Here is a 20,854-nt window from a genome sequence, read left to right on the forward strand (position 1 = left end):
AGTGCTGCCCAAATTCTGCAAGATCCAGAGCAGCATGTGAATGAAGGTCCATGCCAGGAAACCTGCACTCCCATGCACCCTACAAAGATGATATCATTGTTTATCCCCAGCCCTGAGCACGCACATTTGCCCCAGCCACCCAGAGGGAAGCAGATGTTCACTGGAGAGGAGAGGACACCACATTCATATGGCAAGGGTTGAAAAGTGGTGTTAGGAGAATGGCTACTCTCCTAGGACAAAGCATGCCTGGCCATGGTAGATCACAACAGGTGTATGACAAAACACTCAATCAGCCTTTATAGTGCCTGCACACATCTCCAGCAGGAGGTTCATCCTGAAACAGCTTCTGCAGTTCTCAGCTATCTTCTCAGGTCTTCAAAGCAAGGTCAGGACAGGTGTTACAAGTAAGCTGGGAACCAAAACCCTCATTCCTTCCCAGTTACATTTGTGCAAGCTGGGGACTTAAGCTACAGGTCCAGACCCCAGGTTGTTCATGCTGGCTCTAGCAAGGAAGGTGACAGCTGGTTCACTATGTAAGAAAATTCAGGTCCAAGTTGAGACTGGGGGAGGACATGACTCCAAGTTGAGCTCTGCCCTGACAGGCAAGATGGATGGAACTAGGTTAAGCCATCTGGCTCTTCTAAGTTGAGCCTAACCTCAAGCACAGCTACCCAATGCAATGGGGACATAGGTCTGTACCTGAATTTCCTACTGTACACACTGTCCAGCATCACTGTTACTAGTCTGGGGTGTAAGATGCCATGCAGATAATTACAGTAATGGTGGGATGATAGCAGCGAGTCTTCAAAATAACCTGTTCCAGATAAGAACCTGAAGGTTCATTATAGACATTTCACCCTGGGTCATATCAGCACATGCATTCAGGTTTTTCAAGCAGTTTGGAAACCAAAACGACGAGTCAGATTGTCTCGCCTCCCCTCCTCCCCACCATGCAGCAGCAGAATAGCTGGTGGGCCAAAGAAACAGGGCAGGAGAGTCCAGAAACAGATAAATAGGACAGGAGCATTGGGAGACAAAGGTTTTAATTGACTTGAACAGCAAGAGCTCTAAACTAGCCTGGGGTTCTCCTGCATGGGTCAGGAACTGAGGAACAGGATGGCTGCTGCCAGGAGGTCCCCACTAGCCTTCCACTCCACTCAGCCTCTTGGACAGGAGAGGAGTTTGGAGGAGAAGCCTCTGGGCAGGAGGGAGGAAGGCAAGGTTAGGCAATGATCAGTGCAATCCATGATTTCAATTTTGCTGGGCGTTAAGGGCTTCTGAGACAGACAGCACAGACCTGGGTGTGTACCCAAGCCATGACCAAAACAATTAATGAATTTCACCCCAAACCATTGCTATCTGAGCAGATAACTTTTTTCTCCTCAGTGGTATGAAAAGCTCCGGTCTATTAATGCCACCTAAAACCAGATCTCCATTAGATGCCTCCCTTTCCAGTACAGATCTCCAAAGAAATGCCAAATTAACAACAGCAAACATGAAAATCCACTCACTTTTTCAACTTGTGAACTTTACAGCCTGTGCCTGACTGTAAAACCACCGCTGCCTTTACGTCCACCAAAAATTACAATTCACATCGACTCTTTTAAGGCACGAGCATTGATGGCTCAGAGAGGTGGCTGTGCAACCAGCGCAGAACTATAAGGGATGAGAATCTATTGTGGGTAAGATGCTACTAGCTGAAGAGGTGCCAGCAGAGATCTCCATCCACACATTCACAGGTAACACCAGGGACACTTCAGCGTGCCAGTATAGATACTAACCCTACTAGAACTTACCAAAGACTAGGAAGTGAACTACAGTCTTTCAGCATGTCCAACCCTATCACAAGTACCACCAGAAGGGGTAGGTGTGTACCACAACAGTCCCACATGCCAGTCCTGTCCTGCAAGTGTTGTTTGGGTGATTCAGGATTGTTTCAGCCTGGAGCTGGGCTGAGGCTGTGGGGACAACTGACAGGCAAAGTGACACAGGCCACTCAGCAGGTGGAAGGAGCAAGGCTCAGCCTGGAACCAGTATGCTGAGAAAGAAATTTGGAAAAACAAACCTCATCTCTTATGGCTCAGTTAAGTGTTTGATTTTCTTTTTCATCACACATGGAGAAATCATCCTTGAATTCCTTATGCTTTAGTGAGGAAGAGTTCTGTCTTAAGTCAGATTTCCCATCACCCCTCAAAATTCTGTGTCCAAAGCAGAAGAAAAAAAAAATCCTTCTTCATTACCTGACAAATGTCACTCTTCCTCCAAAAACTTCCCAGCTGCAAAGACCATAGAATCATAGAATGGTTTGGCTTGGAAGGGACCTTAAAGATCATTTAGTTCCCACTCCCCTGCCATGGACAGGGAAACCTTCCACTAGACCAGGTCGCTCAAAGACCATCCGACCTGGCCTTGAACACTGCCAGGGATGGGGCATCCACAGATTCTCTAGGCAACTTGTTCCAGTGTCTCACTATCCTCAGAAAATAATTTATTCTTAATATCTAACCAAAATCTACTCTCTTTTAGTTTAAAACTGTTACTTGTCCTATCACTACATGCCCTCATAAAAAGTCCCTCTCCAGCTTTCTTATCTGCCCCTTTAGGTACTGGAGGCCACTATAACGTCCAAAGATGTTGAACAGTGCCGGTCCCAATACCGACCCCTGAGGAATGCCACTCATTCTGTAGCAGAAGGTGAAGGAAGTAGGGGTGTGACTATCCTGCTTTTCAGAAGCGCACCCTGAGATCTCAGGTGGCTCCAAGAAGCCATTGTTTTGGAAGTACACCTCAACCAGAAAATGGAAGAACAGTTTATTAGAGTTCATGGTCTTTTGTTTGTTTGTTTTTTTGTTTGGTGTGGGGTTTTTTTGTTTGGTTGGTTGGTTGGTTGGTTTGGGTTTTGTTTTGTTTTGTTTTTTTCTTTTCAGACTTACCATGTTGACTTCAGAGATCTGGTCAATGCTGGAGATATGGATGCTCATTCCCACTGTGACAGGATTACCTGAAACACAAATGGACTGGATTAGGACCATATTCAAGCCCTCCTTCCTCTATCTGTTATCAGAGAATTGTCTAGAAATGCAGAGATATGATTTGAAGCAGCCTCACATTCCTCAAGTACCAAGGGTTTCCAAGTCATGTGTGCTCAAATGATTAAAGAGGAGTAGATTCCTGTAACTCCCAGCCTTACAGACTCACCCCTAGGAGTAGTGCAGCCTAAAGTTGATTCTTTAATTCCTGGAAGTTAATTACCCCCTGGTTATACAATTATCTCCAGTTATTCCAAATAATGCCTTCAGAAACTACCAGTATGCTCCCAGCAGGTTTGTGTAAAGTGTTACTGATTGACCATACAAAGAACATAGCAATCAAGCCCATGCAACACATGGGCAGGAAAGATACTCCAGCTCACTTCTCCATCACTGTCAGCTCCGAGTGCTCAGTCTGAAAACTCCAAGTAAATTTTAATACCCAAGATACCAGACAAGTACAGGAAACAGACCTATGAAGTGAGAAATGTAGAGCAGCTTTTCAGAGCAGAGCACTGCTTGGATTAGAGAACCGAGTCCTCATTTTACCATTGGGTATCAGGGCTCCTTTCACCTGCAGCCACGGAGCTGCGGTAGACATCTGTGCACAGGTTTGCTGGGAAATTCAGAAATTCCCTTATCCAGTGACCAAGCTACCCTCACGTCACAGTAAGTGCCACTGGCTGCAGCATGCAAGATGAGCTTGTGAAGAAACACAACGCAAGGGCAGGCGCAGCCAGACCTGTTGCCCCCTCTTACACAAGTGCAGCAAGAGCTGCATTACCACTTCCCACAAATTTGTAGAACTGGGGCAGACACCAGCTAATTCTTCCAGCTGTGTGGGCATTCCAACTAGATCCAGACTCACACCCAGCTCTGCCCAAGCCCCTCTGACTAGCAGCTCTCACAGCCAGGCAACAGGACAGCCCTTTCAGTGGAATTTAAGCTGCGTAAAAAAATTTGCAGGGAGAAACACATCCACTACCAAAACCAGCAGAAAACTTCCTGTAGCTTGAGATGGGGTTTCTGAGAGCTGCCCCTCATTGTCACCCTCACAGCCCCAAAGCCAGAGCACAAACCCAATCCCACCGCAAGTGAAGCCCCTTTTCTCGCATGTGTAAGGTGGAAATTTTTTCCTTGCAATGCAGCACTAGAAAGGGAATGGCAAACAGTTATGCCACTCAAGGTATTAACTCTTTCATGGACTCATTAGTAGATCTAAGTGCTGAAATATTTACAGATAATCATGAAATGGCTTAGAAAGTAATTAGGAGATTGGGGGAGAGGGGAGAACTACACAACTGGAAATGAAGTGATTTTTTAATTATGTGTTACCAGAAGTAGGGAAGTAGTGTCATTAGGGCTGCCTTGTGATTGGGTGTACTGTTAACCGAGACCCTCTGCTGCAAATTAAGCAGCATTATCCTTTAATGGAATATGAACAACACGGAAAACATCAGAATCAACAACTGTAATTAGACCCCGCTATGCAAATCTCCTTAAAGAGGCAGTGCTCTTCTCCAGCCCTCCTGGCTCGCTGTCGGGGGTGCCGGAGGCAGGGGTGCTCAGGAGACCTTGCAGAGCCTCTGGAAATGCCTACACAGGCACACTCCTGGCCACATCTTTGCTGTACTGCTACATTTATCTTTCACAAGGGAACCAGGTGGGAAAATAACCAAGAGTCACTCCGGGGTCTCCTGCATCCTCCCATGCACCAGAGGCAAGCAGTGGCACAGGGAAGCTTTTAGGGAAGTCTCACTTTGGTAGTTTGCTCTTTTCTTTCTGAAATCAGGGCCTTGTGATGGAAGCCATAGCAGAAGGAGGAAGGCACCGCTGCCTTGAGAATCTTAAAAGACTAATTGGTTACAGGAGGAAAGACGGGGCCATGCACAGGGCTGCAGCAGAGCTGGGGAGAAGCCAGCTCCCAACTCCTGAGCCTTTCTGCAGTGCTGTACCTTCCAAGAGTCACCCTACTGCCCGCTTTGCTTCCACTCTGTCACCACTGGTACTGGTGTCACTGTGGTTACATGTCCCCTCCTTCCTCAGTGCAAAAAGTGGTTCTTCCCCTCCCTGCTGTGTAGGAAACCCACTGAAACCAGCAGGCTGGGCAGTTATAGCAAGAGAGCACTGACAGTGGTGATATACAAATATTTGTCAAATACAGAGTCTATCCAATCTAATCTATCTGTCTAGACATTTGTGCTGTGTTCATCACCATGGTATCTGAGTGCCTGAGGTCATGCAGTGACTCAGTGTCAGAGCCATGGATAAGATCCAAAGCTCCCTACTCCCAGCTCTAAGACACGCGCTGGAGTGGAGATCAGCCACACTGCTCCCCGTCAGCCTGGGCTCAGCTGCACTCCGGTCCCGTGCACAGTCAGCAATGTTCCTCTTGGCCACTCTGGGCACTGCCAAGGCCTCTACACCCCATCTATCATAGCAAGTGGGAGGCTCCACTCCCTGCTTGCAACCCCTGGGCTGTGTACCCACCAGCCCACAGGCAGAAGCACAAACACTTCAGCTACAAAGGTGTGTAAAGTCCTACCTTTACCGGACCTGCTCCTAGCTTGATCACAGGGAAGCCATTTCACTTTCTCCATCCCTGTTGTGAAGACTGGCTTGCAGTCTCCTCAGGACAAGGATGCAAGAGCATGTACACAGCCAACAGAAAACACATGCCCTACCTCTTACTGCAGCCCAGCAAAAATCTAGACCGGCTGGTGTCCAACACTCAGGCTGTAAGTAGTACACAAAATAAACAAAGGACATAAATTCTGCCAATGTTAATAGCTTCAGGCAAGAGGAATACAAAAGTAGGGTATTTAAAATATGGGATAACGTCATCTGTAAATTTGTCCAAAAAGGCAGAATTCTGCATTTGTCGACCTGAGACAAGGCAAAAGAAGAAAACCTGATATTAAACCTCCGTGCTTTTATTTGTGCCTTGCCAACAAGTGCAAAAAACTAGACCTTCTCCCCTTAAAGAAAAAGCTTATGCTTAGGAGAGATTTGTAGGCCAGATCACCAGTGAGGGAGTGTGAGAAATTCTGCCACTTTCACCAGTGAACGACACCCTCACATGTCCCCATTTCTCACCACCACTGGAGAAATCACCAACACTTTGTCCTGAAAGTGGTCTGATGCCATGAAAAATGTACTTGGGAAGTTGAAAGGGAAGCAGACAAAAGAGTTATAATAAAACCTGTCCTTTTTCTGCAAGTGATCCTTGTCAAATGTAAAAACAGTCAAGGTAGAGAACAAGTTGTGCTAATCCGCAATATTTTCCCAGCAACCAGTTATTACTTTCACATTTTATTTTATAATGTTTAAAAGCCCCAGAACTTAGAGTCGTGTTGCTAGAGAAGTAATTCCCATGGCATGACTGCAGAGGACAGGTCGTGTTTTCAAGCCTGCGTCTGCCTACACTACAGCCAGAGGTGATGGCAGCCTGGATCAGGACATCTCTTCCAGATGTCAGCCTGGTACCTCAGCTGCAGAGAGCAGCAAGGACAGTAGCACAAAGTTCACTGTAACAGGTCTCCAGACAGTGGATGCTTACTTGGACAACTGCCCTGTACTAAGGTCCAAGCTGCCCTCTCTTCACTTCTACCCAAGAAAGTCAGACTAGAGCAAGCTTGGGTTTTGTCTGCCACCAGATCTCCAACAGTGGTACAGACACAGGCAAAGGACTCAAAATCAGTGAGCAGATAAATAGAGCTTACTTTATCTTCCACTGAAGCCACACCATTTTTATGAACTACAGCCACTGCTTTGAGGAGTCTGGTTCATGCATTTCTGACCATGCGAACTTGGCAATGCTGGCAGAGCCAAGGCTTGTGGTTGCTAAGGGACAGGCATCAGCCAAAAACCAATCCTCTAGCCTTAACTGCAGGAATAAAGGCATTAACAGGGATCTTGGGAGGTTGCACTTCCCATATCTTTCATGGAAGCAGACCAGATCTTCTTTAAACCACCAGTGTCAGAAATTCCACAGCTCCCCTGGACAATCTCTTCCTACATTCCACTGCACCAATGGCTTTTCCTAAATATCCAAACTAAAGCTTCTCTGCAGTGTAAATGTAGTTTTGTCTCATCATTTCCCCCCAGTGATAGTGAAATAACAAATCAATCATCCTTCCTTGACAACAGCTTTTATCCGTTGAGAAACCACGATATCCATCTTCCTCTCCCACAAATACTGTCTTGCCTAGATTAAATGCACCCGATTTCTTCACCCTCTCCTCAGAGGTCATGTTTTCTAAAGCTCTGACAATTAGTGCTGCTCTCCTCTGGCTTCTTGCCAACTTCTTTACATCTCTATTTTAAAGCACGGTATCCAGAAACCAGCCACTGAAGCAAAGATGTCACCAGTACAGAGAAAAAAAAAAAAACCAACAAACTTCATATGCACAGCATTCTCATCAAACCACAAAAGCCTCTCCGAGCCTACTGCACCCATCCTGGGAGCTGCTCACTTCTGTAGGAGGTTAGAGATGTTAAAGGGACAGCCTAGCTCTTGCCATTAGAGCACATCACGCATGCAGGAAGAGGGAATACAGCACTGTGTCTTTTGGACAAGAGGCAAGATTATTCAAGACAGCTTTGTGCATGAGCCCCAGCGTTCCCCGTCCGCACTCTGCCTGTGGCATCACCAGTCTGAGATCCCTGCAGCAGCAGGAAAGCTGCTTTAAGGTGGTCTTCTGAGTAAACAAAGCCAACCAGAGAAAATTAGAGGCTTCAGCCACTGAACCTACATACAGAGCAAGTCTGTGCCTTACCCTGCAACGGTAAATACCCACAGGCAAAATACTCCATCCCATACAGAACTCTGCTCCTCATCCCCAGCTGTCCAGAAGCTGGAGGACAACAGTGGCAGTAGAGCCCAGGAACAGCAAGTCCCAGACAAGGTTGCCCTGCACGGGTTGGCAGAACTGTTTCTGCAAATGCAAGACTATAGTCAGGCATGAAGAGGGTGAGGTTTGCTGATACATGTAGCTACAGGACTGCAATGTGTCATTTGCATTTCCAGTGACCCCCCAGGATCAGCAGTTAGGATATTCTCAGGCTTGCCAAAGGCATGACGTGGACTGTAATTTCACTCCCAGGACTTTTTCCTTCAGTCTTTTTCCCTGATCTCCTGCAGAAGGGAGAACTGTTCCATAGCTCCTTTCTCTTTCTGCAGAAAATGGTTTGCTCAAGCCACCGCCTCTGCTTTGTTCACAGCACTGAACCTCAGGGCACCCTAGCTGTATGTTTACAGCTTAGAACCATGACCCACGTCACTGCTACGTGCAGTGAGGGGTTGGTTATACAAGGGCTGACAGACACGGTTAGTTAGGAGGCAAGAGCTCCCAGGTAAGAGGTGCAGAAGGCTGCACATTCAGCACAAGGCTTGTCACTAGCTGAGGAGCCTGGATGCAGCCATATGTTCTCCTCAGAAATCCCACTCTGTCCCTCCCAAAACAACTTTCATCTGATGGACTAATAATTCCTGGGCCATATTTTTTTAAACACACCCAAAAGATAACTCAGAGGCCAGTCTATTGTCAGGACACTCAAATTCACCATGGAGGAGGATACCTACACCCGGGGACAGGAAGGGTGGAAATGTTCCTGGGTTTTCACCATATAGAAGGACTGTAAGAGGAATTCACAGATTGCTATCTGCATAACAGCTGTGCTCACAGATCTCAAGACTGAGGCTCTGCTACAGCAGTTAATAGGAAAACATCTAAAAGATGCCATCCCAGCAAGCTACAGAAGCTAAATCATAAAGAAGTTTCCCAACACTAATTTTCCGGTTCCTTTCCTATTTTTTTCAAGCTTACGTTCAGCATCAAGCACAAACTTGGTAAGTGTTCATGTTACTTGAGAAGTGAGAAGAGTTGGCCACATATCATGAAAGCAGAAATGTTTTGGGAATCACTTTCATCCAGCAGCTCTGATTTGCAGTGACATCTAGAAGCACTGAGTTCAGCAGGGTCTCTTAAGAACCTATTTAAATTTTTCCAATGAAATCTAGGTTTAAACATCCATTAAACACTCCAACCCTTTCTCTACTTGTTTTTTTTAACTCTTATTTCCATGACCTCTCCCCCACCCACAGCCAATGCTGCACACTAAGCTTGCCAGCCTCAGCAGAACAGCCAGGAACATCAAACACATTCAGAGGCTGATATCAAAGCTCTCTCCCAAATCTTAGCAGGTCACTCCATCACATATGTTGGATTTAAAAAAGCGAAGCATACCATGCCATTATGTTTTCAGCCATTGTTAAACATTATCAGAAAAAGAGATGGTCTCATGGCAAGTCAGCAAATATTACATTATCTTCTTCTCTGTGGGACTATGAGGAACTTGCTGCTGCTGAGGAATCTCCTCCACAGGAAGCAAGCGTTGCATTTTGGAGCTGAAAGACAGGGCCTTGGTCTCCAGAATATCTGGGGCTGTCAATGTCTGCTACATCCCCATGGATTCATTGTTCTGCTGGGGCAGGAGGGGTATCCACCACCACTAATTCTCACAAAGATCGTAACTTGTCTCCAAGTAGGTCTGGCAGAAGATGGTTTCTTCTGCCTGACAGGTTTTCCTGCATGTTGCCGTGATTATTTAGGGAGCGCTTGTTACTTTTGAAGCCACTGAGCCCGCATGAGACCAAGATTGTGCCTAACCTTGCTAGGTTCTCCATCCATCCACATCAGACCAGACAGAGCATCACTCTGCAAGAAGGCTAACGAGATTTTCCAGCCTGTACCATTCCACTCTCCTGGCAGCCCGGCTTTTCGCTTCATCCAGTCAGATGACTGAGTTTGCACTATTCATTTAAGAAGGGGGAATACCAGGGATTTCCCAAGAGAAATGAAATGTTAAAGCACGCTCTCACCAAGATGGTGATAACAAGGACAGCACACACATTTGATGGAACATCTAAGGGAGGGTACATCCATAGCATGGCTCTTGAGCAGACACTCAGAAAATCCAAACAGTGAGCAAATCAAGGGCTTCAGTAAGAGGCAGGCTTTCCTCCAAGCAAGCAATGAGGCCAAATCTTCAGCAAGGAGCAAAGAGACATAGCACTTGCAGAGCAGGCAGAACTGACCACTGTGATGCTCTTTGCAAACACATAGGTTAACCTTGATAATGGCAGCCGCATTTCCAGCATGTTGTCAAATGAAGCTGTCCCTGTAGATCTGAATAGATACAGAGCAGTTTCTCAAGCAAGCTGTGCCTGTGTGAGCCAGTGCTGAGGGATCCTTTTGGAAGAACAATCCTTTCCCGATGCAGATGCAGCACTTGTTCTGTGACTATTCTAGGGAAAGCAGAGAGCTAAGGAGCACAATCTGTGAGGCACAGTGGATTACCTAATCTATCTCATGGGCATTTTTAATGGATTAGTAGGTATTAGAGTGGGATATTGCAAATATCCCATGGAAATTTGGAAGTGAGAGAGAACAATCAACTGGCTGTAAAAACAGTGTAAAGGTTGTCCCAGAGGTACTGAAGAATTACAAAGGAAGCTAAATCAAGGTTGATTTTAAAAGATGTTGGTAGACAGCTACCCAAGCTGAATAAAAACAACATCTCAAATGTACAGGCTTAAAAATGGAACAAGAGAGTAAACATCAACCCTTACAGCATCTGTACTACTGATGGACTCAGTTCAGAAAAGCACCTGTACACACACACACAGGGCTTTCAGCACTAAGAAAAATCACTGGCTACCCGGAACACCATCTGCTCTTGGGAGAGACCTAGGTCAGTGTTCAGGAGACAGATTTTGAAAGCTGTTTCATCCTCAGTGAGGAAGGTAGTCTTCCAAAGCCTTCCGTGTGTGTATCTCTGGCCTGTGTTATGCACACCCACTAAAGTTACAGCAAAGTGAGCGGAAAAATTCCCAGTTTTGTCAAATTCCTTATTTGGTGTCATTTACAGACATGTTCAGTGCATCACCGTACCAGACCTGATCATTAACAACCTGGCACCACCAGCGGGTCCCAAGCAATCACTTCTTTAAGAGTAACTTTACCGAGAGCTCTAATTCCCAACTACCACCCATCCCTTGAAGCAGGCCACACCCAGGTCAGACCACAGCCAGTTTACTTTGCATGGCAGCCACAGCTCTCACTTTCTGTGTCGGAGCAGGGTGGTTGCAGAAGGCAGATCCAGACCTGACTGTCAGGAGATAAAGGCAATGCCCTGACCTGGTGCACTGTGCTACCAGAGCAAGGACTGGCTACCTGCCCTCCCCTTCCAGGGACATTCCTCCCCATGTCCTCCAGGGCACACACACACACACACACCAGCTCAGTGGCTTTGCAGTCTGAAGGGCACACACTTTGCATTTTGCTTTTATATCTCTGCAGATATGGTTTCACTATGAAACATCGCATTTCCCTGTGGTTACGCTGAGCTAACCCTGGGAAAAGCAGAGGCACTGATCATCCCATATCCCTTCAGCTCTTACTCCGCACCAGGAGTTGCAGGAGGGCAACAGGGCTTCCCAAAGCAAGGGTGTATTGTAGACTAACAGCAGATCAACACAAGCCAAGCAGTTTTTCCTCCATAGCAATATGAAGCATCAGACCCACACTGATCAGCCACCTCCACATTTCTCCACCTGAGAAGACTTCCCTCCTACACCTGTCAGGATCCTGGCAGGCAAGTGCATCTCCCCTGTAGGCCCTGCCAATGCAGCCGTGGGGCACAGTTCTGCCCCCTCTGCCTGGGAAGCTGAGGGAGGACTCGGGAGCAGTCTGCTTTTACTCAGGCCCTCAGGGCTTGCATTTGCTCCATCTCCTCACAGCCAGCCTGGACACTTGTCTACGCTCCCAGACCCGCACGCCGCCCCAGCTCAGGCAGGCTCAGAAGCCTTTGGCACCCTGCTGCTCCCCATTCCCTAGCCCCCCACCTGTTAAGAGGGCAGAACTTCAGAAAGGATTGCAAACAGACACTAAGTATGTTGAAGCCCATAGGTAAATGAGCAAAAGGGAGCAAGGTATTTAATCATGTGCCTACAGCTTTCCACCACAGCACACTCATCACAAGCCTCAGGGCAGGCAGCTGCCCCCTCCTGCCTTATCTCCAGCTCGCAAAGTTAGTGTCAGAGCAGACCCCCTCCCAGGGCTCCTTCACAGCCTGGAAAATACTCTTTACAACCCAAAACGCTGGATTCCTGCACAAACATTGGTGCTACAAGGTCCACAAATCCACACAGACTTTTAAGCAAGGTTAGGGCTGAATCCCTAGAGCTGGAACCCCCACAGCACCACGACATCTCTTACAGCAGCCCAGGACATAGAAGTGGAGCAGATTACCTAGGGAAACCACAGGAACATCCTCCTACCCACAGCCAAATAGCTCCTAACACCAAGGGTGGTGCTATATGTGGGACATCTCATCCCATCCCAGCACTTCCTGGGGACAGATACAGGATCCAACCACTCAGCTCCCTCCCTCCACAGGACCCTCCGCCCCACTCAGGTGAGGCTGCCAGGGTGGCACACAGGTGAGGCCATTTTGCCATTTTTTCTCCATACCAGCTGACAGCTATGGAAATTTCTCCTATGTTGTCCATTAGTCTGTCTCACTTCCTACCAGCCCTCTCAGGGCACAAAGGTCCTGACCCACCTTTTCAGTGCTGAGCTCTTCTGGCACATACCCATAAGCATCTGCTATATGGAGGAGCCTCTCTCTTATGTGTACTGGATACATCACCCCCCAAACAACTGCCGACCTGGCCTGTACTTGAGTATGTGACCTGTCTGGGAAAACACTCTCACACATTGCCAAATCCTGAGCCATCTAATCCCCTTAGCTGAAAATGAGCTGAACCAAATTAATTTAAATGGGTTAACACAAGCTTCTCTGTTCATATCAAATCCATTACTCTGTCTTGGAAGTATTTGTAACAACAACAAAATATCTGGACTTGTCATTTTTATCAAAGTGACAACAAGAAGGTATTTCACTTTTTTTCCCCGTTTTCAATTTTTAATGAGTCAGTCACACCGCCTCATGACTGTTTAAGAACTCTTGCCTTTACAGGATACCACATCTAACCCCCGAGTTGAAGAAGAGAAAGAAGATGGCTAGGTCAGGACATGCCAAACTGGCACATATATTGAAATCAGGGCTGGGACATCCAGGAGCAGCAGGGGATAGCCCTGCTGTGGCCCCATTGCCATACCTCCACGAGATTACTTTTTGGTGGTGCCAGACATGGTCCTTCACCCCCCAACACAGTGCAAAGTCAATGGCTGGGGTCTCCAAGGTAAAGTCACTCATTTCTTGTTACTTTTGCCAAGCCCTTTACAGAGATGTAGGCCTTTCCCGGAGCCCACCTTATCCTTTCTGACAGAGCCTGCTCCTAGGGCTTTTGTTAATGTTGACTTCAGATGCCTCCTACCACCACCTCTCCATCCTGCACGCTCATCCTTTCCTTACTCTAAGAAGGGCCTTTGGCTCAGCTCAGAGGCAGAGCTTTGGGGCTGCACGGTGCCCAAAGTTTATGCTCAGTGACAGTCAGGACAATTTTCAGAGCAAGTATTGAAAAAAAAGAGTGAGTCAGGCCTGAAAATACCATGACATTCACATTAAAATCATGACTCTGAGTTAGAAATCATGAGAAACAAAGCACACATACAAACAAGCCTCTTGTCTTTCCAAATGTTATACATGGGATTATATGTTTTTATCTCCCAGTTTCTGAGTCTCTTGGATATGCCTTGTTCAGGTTGTTCTGCTTTTTCTCAAAACAGAAAAGCTTACAAAATTCAGTGATAACTGAGGATTGCAAGAGTCTTGTAGGAAGAAGAATGTGAGTTTGTAAGTTGGTCATTTTTGAAAGACTGACCTCTGTACTGGTGTTTCCACCATTTCAGTAATGATTGATTTCCAATAGTGTCTTGGAAATTCAGCAGGACAAATGTTACCTTTTACCCCAGCACCTCTTATTAAAAGCTAGAATTAACTGCCATTTGTTCACCAAAATAATTGCTTTCACTCAGGATGCATGGATGATCAAATCTTGCAGAGCTTTTACATATATATTCATCTCCAGCAATTCATCAACATAATAATCACACATTATTAACTTGAGTACTCATCAAATTTTTTTCTCTAGCTTCAAATACTAGCAAGGAGCTAGTGTGCAATAGGGAAGAAAAACATGTAGGGGAACTTGTGATGAATGTTCTATTTTTGCTGTGAAAGGAGAATAAGAAGAAAAATTCAGCTCATAGCCTACCCTCTCACTCACTTCCAGAAATTTCCTACCAAGCTGAGACCCTTCCCTGGAGGCCAGTAGACTGGACTTTCCTGCAGACCTTCTCCACAGCTGGAGGAGTTTTCCTTCTTCAGGTGACAATGTCCCACCAGTAAGCTCCCACCCATAACCTGGGTGACCTCCTCTCCTGGTTTGGCAGCCTCTGATGTTACACCCAGAGCTTTGCCACCTGCAGTAGGCAGCCCCATTCTTTATACATTCCCTGTTAAAGTGCCCGGAGCAGCCCCTGAACCTGGCCTTTCCCATGGCATAAGTTTCCCCCAACCTAGAGGAATCATCTGCTGTGGTCTCACTAATGCAAAGCTCCTTAAAGAAAGAAGCCTGCAGGTGGGTTGTCTTGCTGTGGTCAACTTGTAAAAGAGGAGCAAGAACACCAGGAAGTGGCTGGTAGCGGGGGAGATGTGTTTAGAAAAATCTCTTGATCAGAAAACCCATCCTGGTTCTGCAGCACAGCTGACTTTATGACCTGTGGAAAAGGACAGGGCAGTCTGATGTTCTTACATCTCACTGATGAGCCTCAGTCCCAAACGCAAGCACAGGATGATAAACTCTCATAGGAACCAAGGCACACTACTTTCTCTTGGTAGGGGCATAGTAAAAGCCTACTACAGCTTTTAGTGGCTGCAATGACCCTGCAGGCTCAGAGAGCAGAGTCTCGCACTGGGACAGGCAAGGCTCTGGTGTCCCTTCCTGCTGACAGTCCATGGGAAGATTCATTACAGAAGAAGAAGAGTGAAGGCTGGAACTAGTGCAATAGCCACGTCACCCCTTCTCATTTTTTCTACTATATGACATGATTCAATGCAGTGAATATATTGCCTGCCACATATAATTTTTTGAAAAATTCAGCCAATGACCAGCTTTTCAAAATTTCATTTTTTCTGAAAAGTATGGTAAGGAATGCTCTCCTGCTCTGCCCACCAGAAGGGGAACTATTTGTGAAAAAAATTAATGCTCATTGCATATAAGAGCCTGCCCTATGGCTATACCCCTTCCATTTCTCTGTAGCAAGAAGTGGGCCCACCTGCCTGTTGCGTTTGGGGATTTTACAGGCTACCACAGCTGAAGGAAAAGTCATGGTTTGGTGACCAAGCAGTGGACCAGAGCACTGAGGGTGACCAGGTTTGTTCTCATGAGCAAAGAGCAGTACCAGGAAGCAGGATTTCACAGTGCTGTTCCTTGCACTGCCACAGGTTTTCTGTGTCATCTCCAACAACCTGCCCCCTCTTGGTGTCCCCTAGATGTAAAATGGACCTAGCAGTGGCCCATCACCCCACAGGTGGTGGGCAAGATTTGTTAGTCAATGTTTGTACAGCACAGGAGCCTTGCTGCTATCTGTCACACAGAGCTTGTAATACTACCTGAGAACAAATTATATTCATGCATAATCAAAATCACATCCAGCTCAGCCCTTATTCGAGAATCCTTTTTGGCTGGTGATGATGTCCAGAGCAGAGAGAGCACAGTTTGATTTCCAGAGCCCAGGCTGAGCTGGCAGAGCTGGCAGGTAGAAATATCTTGTTTTGACTGGTAAACTGAGCAAGTTTGACATGGAAACCACTGAGGGAGAATAAATATGGAACAAAAAGATGTAATTTTTACAAAAGCTCTTCTGCAACTCTAACTGTACTCGGAGCCATCCCAGACTTGAACTAAGAGGTCCTGAGGTCTGGGAGGGAAATTCAGGCAGTGGTAGGTCTGGCTGAGGCTCACCCCTGCCACAAGCGCAGTAAGTGCACAATGACTTACCAGCGCTGTGCCTGCGGGACTGCAAAGAGCAGGAGAAAGAGGAAGGGGAAAGATCAGAGAAGAAAAAGAGGTTTTAGCTCTGACACAGAACTAAGGGTAAGTGCCAAAACAAGAAGAATAGCCTATAGGAACTGCGTGATCAGTGTTCCCAAAACCAGCCTGAAATTCATACCCTGCTCAAAGCAAACTGCAGCACTCCCACAGCCTGGGAGGGAGGGCTGACTGAGAAGAGCTCAGTTTCTTTCCATTTAATGGGAACAGGATCAATCATTGGATCTCCAGAATACCTGTTTATTTGACTGATCCGTTCATGTTATAGGGGCTCCACCACCCAACATCTCTCTTTCTTGCATACATGTTGTGAATTCCTTTAATGAGCTTTATCCCATCATTAAGCATATCATTTGTCTTGTCCACATTTCTAGTCATGTTTTAACAAGTGCATGGTATTTCATATGTTATAGGATATAGACACCTAACAAATCCTACCAAGAGCTCTCCACAATAATGGATCTTACAGACTCCTGCACCAAATGCTGTCACTACCACTGAAAAGCCATCTTACATCAGTTCAGCCTGACACTTTAGTAGCCTCCAACTTGTTTTGCTTTGAACAAGACATAGGTGAGAAAAGTGACATGCACACACAGTCTCTTTCATGTAGCAGTAAAACTATGGCATATTCCTTGGCTTTTATAGTTCATGCTATGTGAGTTAAAAATATTTTTCTGCCTAACTGGGATATTGGGAGTCTTAGGAAATGAACAATGCAGATATGTAAAGCTGCTCTGATGAACAGCTCTAGGGCTGTGGGAATATGTTTTGAGTAATCAAAAGAACTTGTACTAATGGGTTTTACACTCTTTAAATTTTGTTTTCAGTGGCAGTCCCTCAAAGGCAAGTTTACCAGCAGGAATAATCTCAGAAATGGTGAATGTTATGTAGACGTTGGTCAAGGAGGAAGATGGGTCCAGGATGAGAGGGCAAACAACCTCCAGACTGGCTATAAACAACAATCTGCTTTTAATCAGTGAATTAATTAAGAAGTATTGGAATTATTCTACTAATCATTCAGTGCATTGTATTCAGTTATAAAAAAACTATGACTAAGAGAAGAGGCAAAATTCATGGAATAAATGCTTTATTAAAATTATTATGATACCTTTCTTTAGAGAGATATCTCAGAGCCCCTTGCTAGCCATGGTGCACTACCAGGGAAAGACTGCACCAGCCAAGGGTGAAAAGAAAGAATGAGGGAAACCACGCAAAATTATCTGACATGGGCTTTGGCACAAACATGAGAATCAACATCTTCTCCAGTTCCTGTGAAAGTATACTGGCCTAAGGATTACAGCAAGACTTCATGTCCTCCACTAGATACCAAATCCAGGAAACTGCTTGGTACTACCAAGCACAGCTCCAGGGCAGGCACACAGATTGCTCAGAAACCCACGTCCAGTTATCTCTGGGCTGAGACTCAGGGGAACTCATCTTCATTGCTGTCTTTGTCATGCTACCCAAAATTCTCTCTACTGCCCTGTGTCAGAGCTTTTTGTCTCTGAAGGAGGACAACAAGGATCTTGTGGGGCCACAGATGCATACACAAAGATGTTCAACATTCAGCAAGAAGTTCACAAGCTCTATCACACTGGAGGAAGGGACTGGTCTAATATCCTAAAACACTATTGCAGTAAAAGAAAAAAAAAAAAGCATGAGAAAATAAAATGGATGAAAGTTAGGTGGAAGGTTGCCCACTGCTGAATGGAACTTATGGAGCCAGTTCTTAATTAAACAGTCCACAGGATCCTTGTTCATTCCTCTTCTTTCTTTGATAGAGGATGGATTTGCTCTGGGGATGACGCAGGATTATATACGGGAGGATAGCACTGATGGGACTGGATGTGTCACAGCGCTCCTTCCTATGCAAGCCACCTAAGCCTCACAAGTCTACATGAACTCTGTATGTCTCTCTCTTGGGGCACTGGGGCTGAGCACTCACAGCTGTGGCTGAAATCAATAGGAGCTGTGCTTCGTACATGCAGTGTGCTGGCTACAATGCTGCTAAGTATTCTGGAAAATCGGGTGTTTTGGCTGGGCTCCCCACAGCAGGGGATACCTTTGACTCCTTGGAGGGAAGGTGTGAACACGCTCATGCTGTACTGGTGTGCCTGACAATTATAAAAACAACAAATTCTGTGTTGTGAGCGGGTCTGAATAGAGAGAAGTCAAGAAAGCATGAATCCAATATGGTCTTTGCCTACTCAATCCCAGGATTTGCATCAGACATGCGTCTCTCTCCAGTCTGGCTCAACCTGTCCTCATCACCTGCTGTGACCACCTCAGCTGGTCCCCACTGTCATGTTCCCAGCCCATCCCCCTCTTGAATGAAGGGAACAAGAAAGATCAGGTCCATGCGTAAACAGCATCTCTTGTGTGCTCTGCAGAGGTGTTCAGGAAGAAGCGACTGTTGGACCTTGCCTCCTGACGCACCCTTACAAGGGGACCAAATATAGATCCAGGGAGAAATCCCAGTTTTGGCTTTTCTGAAGTCCTGAGTGTCTGACTACAGCCTCAAAGTCCTTTTCACAGCATGTATTTCCTATAAAAAGAGCAAAGTGAAAAAAATAGAAATTCTATCATGTGGCAATGTGTTAACATCCACATATGTCCCAAGAAGGACTGGATCCTTTCATTTCCTGCCACTTCAGTTAATAAAGTAAGACACAACAGCAGGAGGTTGTCATCTTCCTTCTGGATTAGCCCTAGAGAGGATGTGACCCACGGTCTGGAGCCAGAAGTCACATAAATGGGGGAGGAAGCAAGGGCTGCACAGCAGCCAGCTTTACTGACCAAGAGCATCCTTTTCTTAACACCCTTTTCTCAGGAAGGAAGGTGGGACTACCAGCAGCCCTGGTGGCACATTCACCTTTTCTTTAGCCCCAGGTGACACGGGGTTTGCAGACTTCTCCAGACTGCTCCTCCCTCTGCTTCCTCAATATTCCCCCCTCTGCTTTCAAATCCAGAGCTGCTCCTCTGCCCTGCCAGGGTATTGGGAAGGAAGGGTGATATTTTCCACCATAGTAAGGCTCTGTGAAGTGCAGCATTTCAGGTTAACCCTGTGTCCAGCTTTGGGCAATTTCTCCTGCAGACAGCGAAGGAGATGGCTGTGGCAGCAGGAGTCCCTTCCTGCTAAGTCTCAATTCCCTGCCCCGAAGCATGCAAAAGAGTTGGCTCAAGGCATCTCAGAAGCATAGGGAAAATTGAATCTGGCTGCTCTGAGATTTAAACATTTTTGCCGTAGAAGTGGAGGGGAAGAGAGCTGGAGATCTGAGGACTAAGCCTTAGAAAGGCAAGTTTGCAGCTCCTACTGCCCCGGGACAAGCAGCTCAGGACCAATACCTGCCCTGCTGCCAGGCTGCCCCTTCCCAGCCCCACACCCTGGCCCTCCGGCAGCAGCACCATCACCCTGGGATGCTGCACCAGCACTGGAGGCAGAGGGGCCACGGTGCTTGTGCCATCCAGGTCATTGGCGGTCCTGGGCACCTGCCTGCTACACATGCACCAGAGCCAGCCCTGCTGGAGGTGCTGCCAGTTTCATCCCCCAACATTTTATGAGAGGAAAAAAACGCAGCATGTAGTTGCCTCGGCTTGCTGTCAGAAATTTCTACATCATTTTGTCTAGAATTTCCCCCCTCCCCTTCAAAAAGTCTTAGCAAGCCAGCTGCACGGAAAAAAACACAACCACTGTGGCTGAACCTTACATGCAATGGAAAACAGGGACATTTTCAGGAAGCCATAACAATGTGCAATACCACCAGCCTTGACTACGTAAGAAACCAAATTCCCATTCCTTCCAGTACAGGACCACTAAGACTAGCTGTTTCCAGCCACACAGGGCTGGTGGGCCAGGGCTTGGGCCCCCCTCCACCTCCTGCTGCATTCGTGCCAGCCAGCGCAGCCGCTCAGCCTGCCAGCTCCGCCAGTTTCAGAGCCCTGAACTACTGACGATGCTTCACTGCAACACTTTATGCATCAGCAATCATTTATTTTTACAGTTCTGGGTTTCAAGTGGTGCTGTTATGCAGGGAAGGGCTGAGGGTTTCATCCCCAGGTTCATGGAATTTGGAGAGGACTTTGAAGGAGAAATGCTGGGGAACAAGCAGGAGGTGGGGGCAGGCAGGTCCCCAAGAGGGTTCAGGTGTGGTGGAGCAGAGAGGGGCTAAGGGCAGGAGGGGCAGGGGAGAGAGAGGAGGGAGGCCAAGATATTACAGCTAAGGAGGGGGTTGGGTGTCAAAGGAGGAGGGGTGAGACTGGGCAAGGGTGACAAGGGCTGGGGAGCCAGATCCATGCCACAGAGCAAATGAGGAGCAGGACACAGGCTCGTTTCAGTTCAAGACCCCCGAAGCACTAATTCTCCTTAGGGAAGTTTGAATTAAAAATGGGGCAGGGAAAGCTGCTGGCTCCACAGGCATGAAAACACGGGATTTACTGTGTAATCCTGAGGGCTTCCCAGTCATTCTTTTTTTTTTTACCAGTCATTCTCAGACACTGTGCACAACACCCAGGAGAAACACTAGGAACCCAGCACTCTAGGTGGGCTGGATGCAAGGAGCAAAGAATGCCCTCACCTTGCTTTTGGCTAACGAGATCTGTAAATGATGCTGGAAAACCATAAAGGGTCCCCTTTCCATCCACTCATGAGAAGCGGAGCCAGCTGCTGGAAACTGTTGTTAAGTTTTGGGCTGGAAATGTTGCACCAACAGAGAGCAGCTGAGTCACTGAGCTTCAAGTG

General features: G+C 46.8%; 1 protein-coding gene across 2 annotated transcripts in view; it reads right to left on the reverse strand.

The window, feature by feature from the left end:
* LOC102058895 (gamma-aminobutyric acid type A receptor subunit theta) overlaps positions 1-20,854 on the reverse strand; it is a 75,031-nt gene that overhangs the window by 44,831 nt on the left and 9,346 nt on the right. For both annotated transcript variants that reach the window (XM_005439980.3, XM_005439979.4), the window contains exon 3: positions 2,934-3,001. In XM_005439980.3, the coding sequence (XP_005440037.1) occupies positions 2,934-3,001 (68 nt within the window). The remainder of the gene's footprint in view (positions 1-2,933; positions 3,002-20,854) is intronic.

The sequence above is a fragment of the Falco cherrug genome, chromosome 15, assembly GCF_023634085.1.
Source record: "Falco cherrug isolate bFalChe1 chromosome 15, bFalChe1.pri, whole genome shotgun sequence".
Lineage (NCBI taxonomy): Eukaryota > Metazoa > Chordata > Aves > Falconiformes > Falconidae > Falco > Falco cherrug.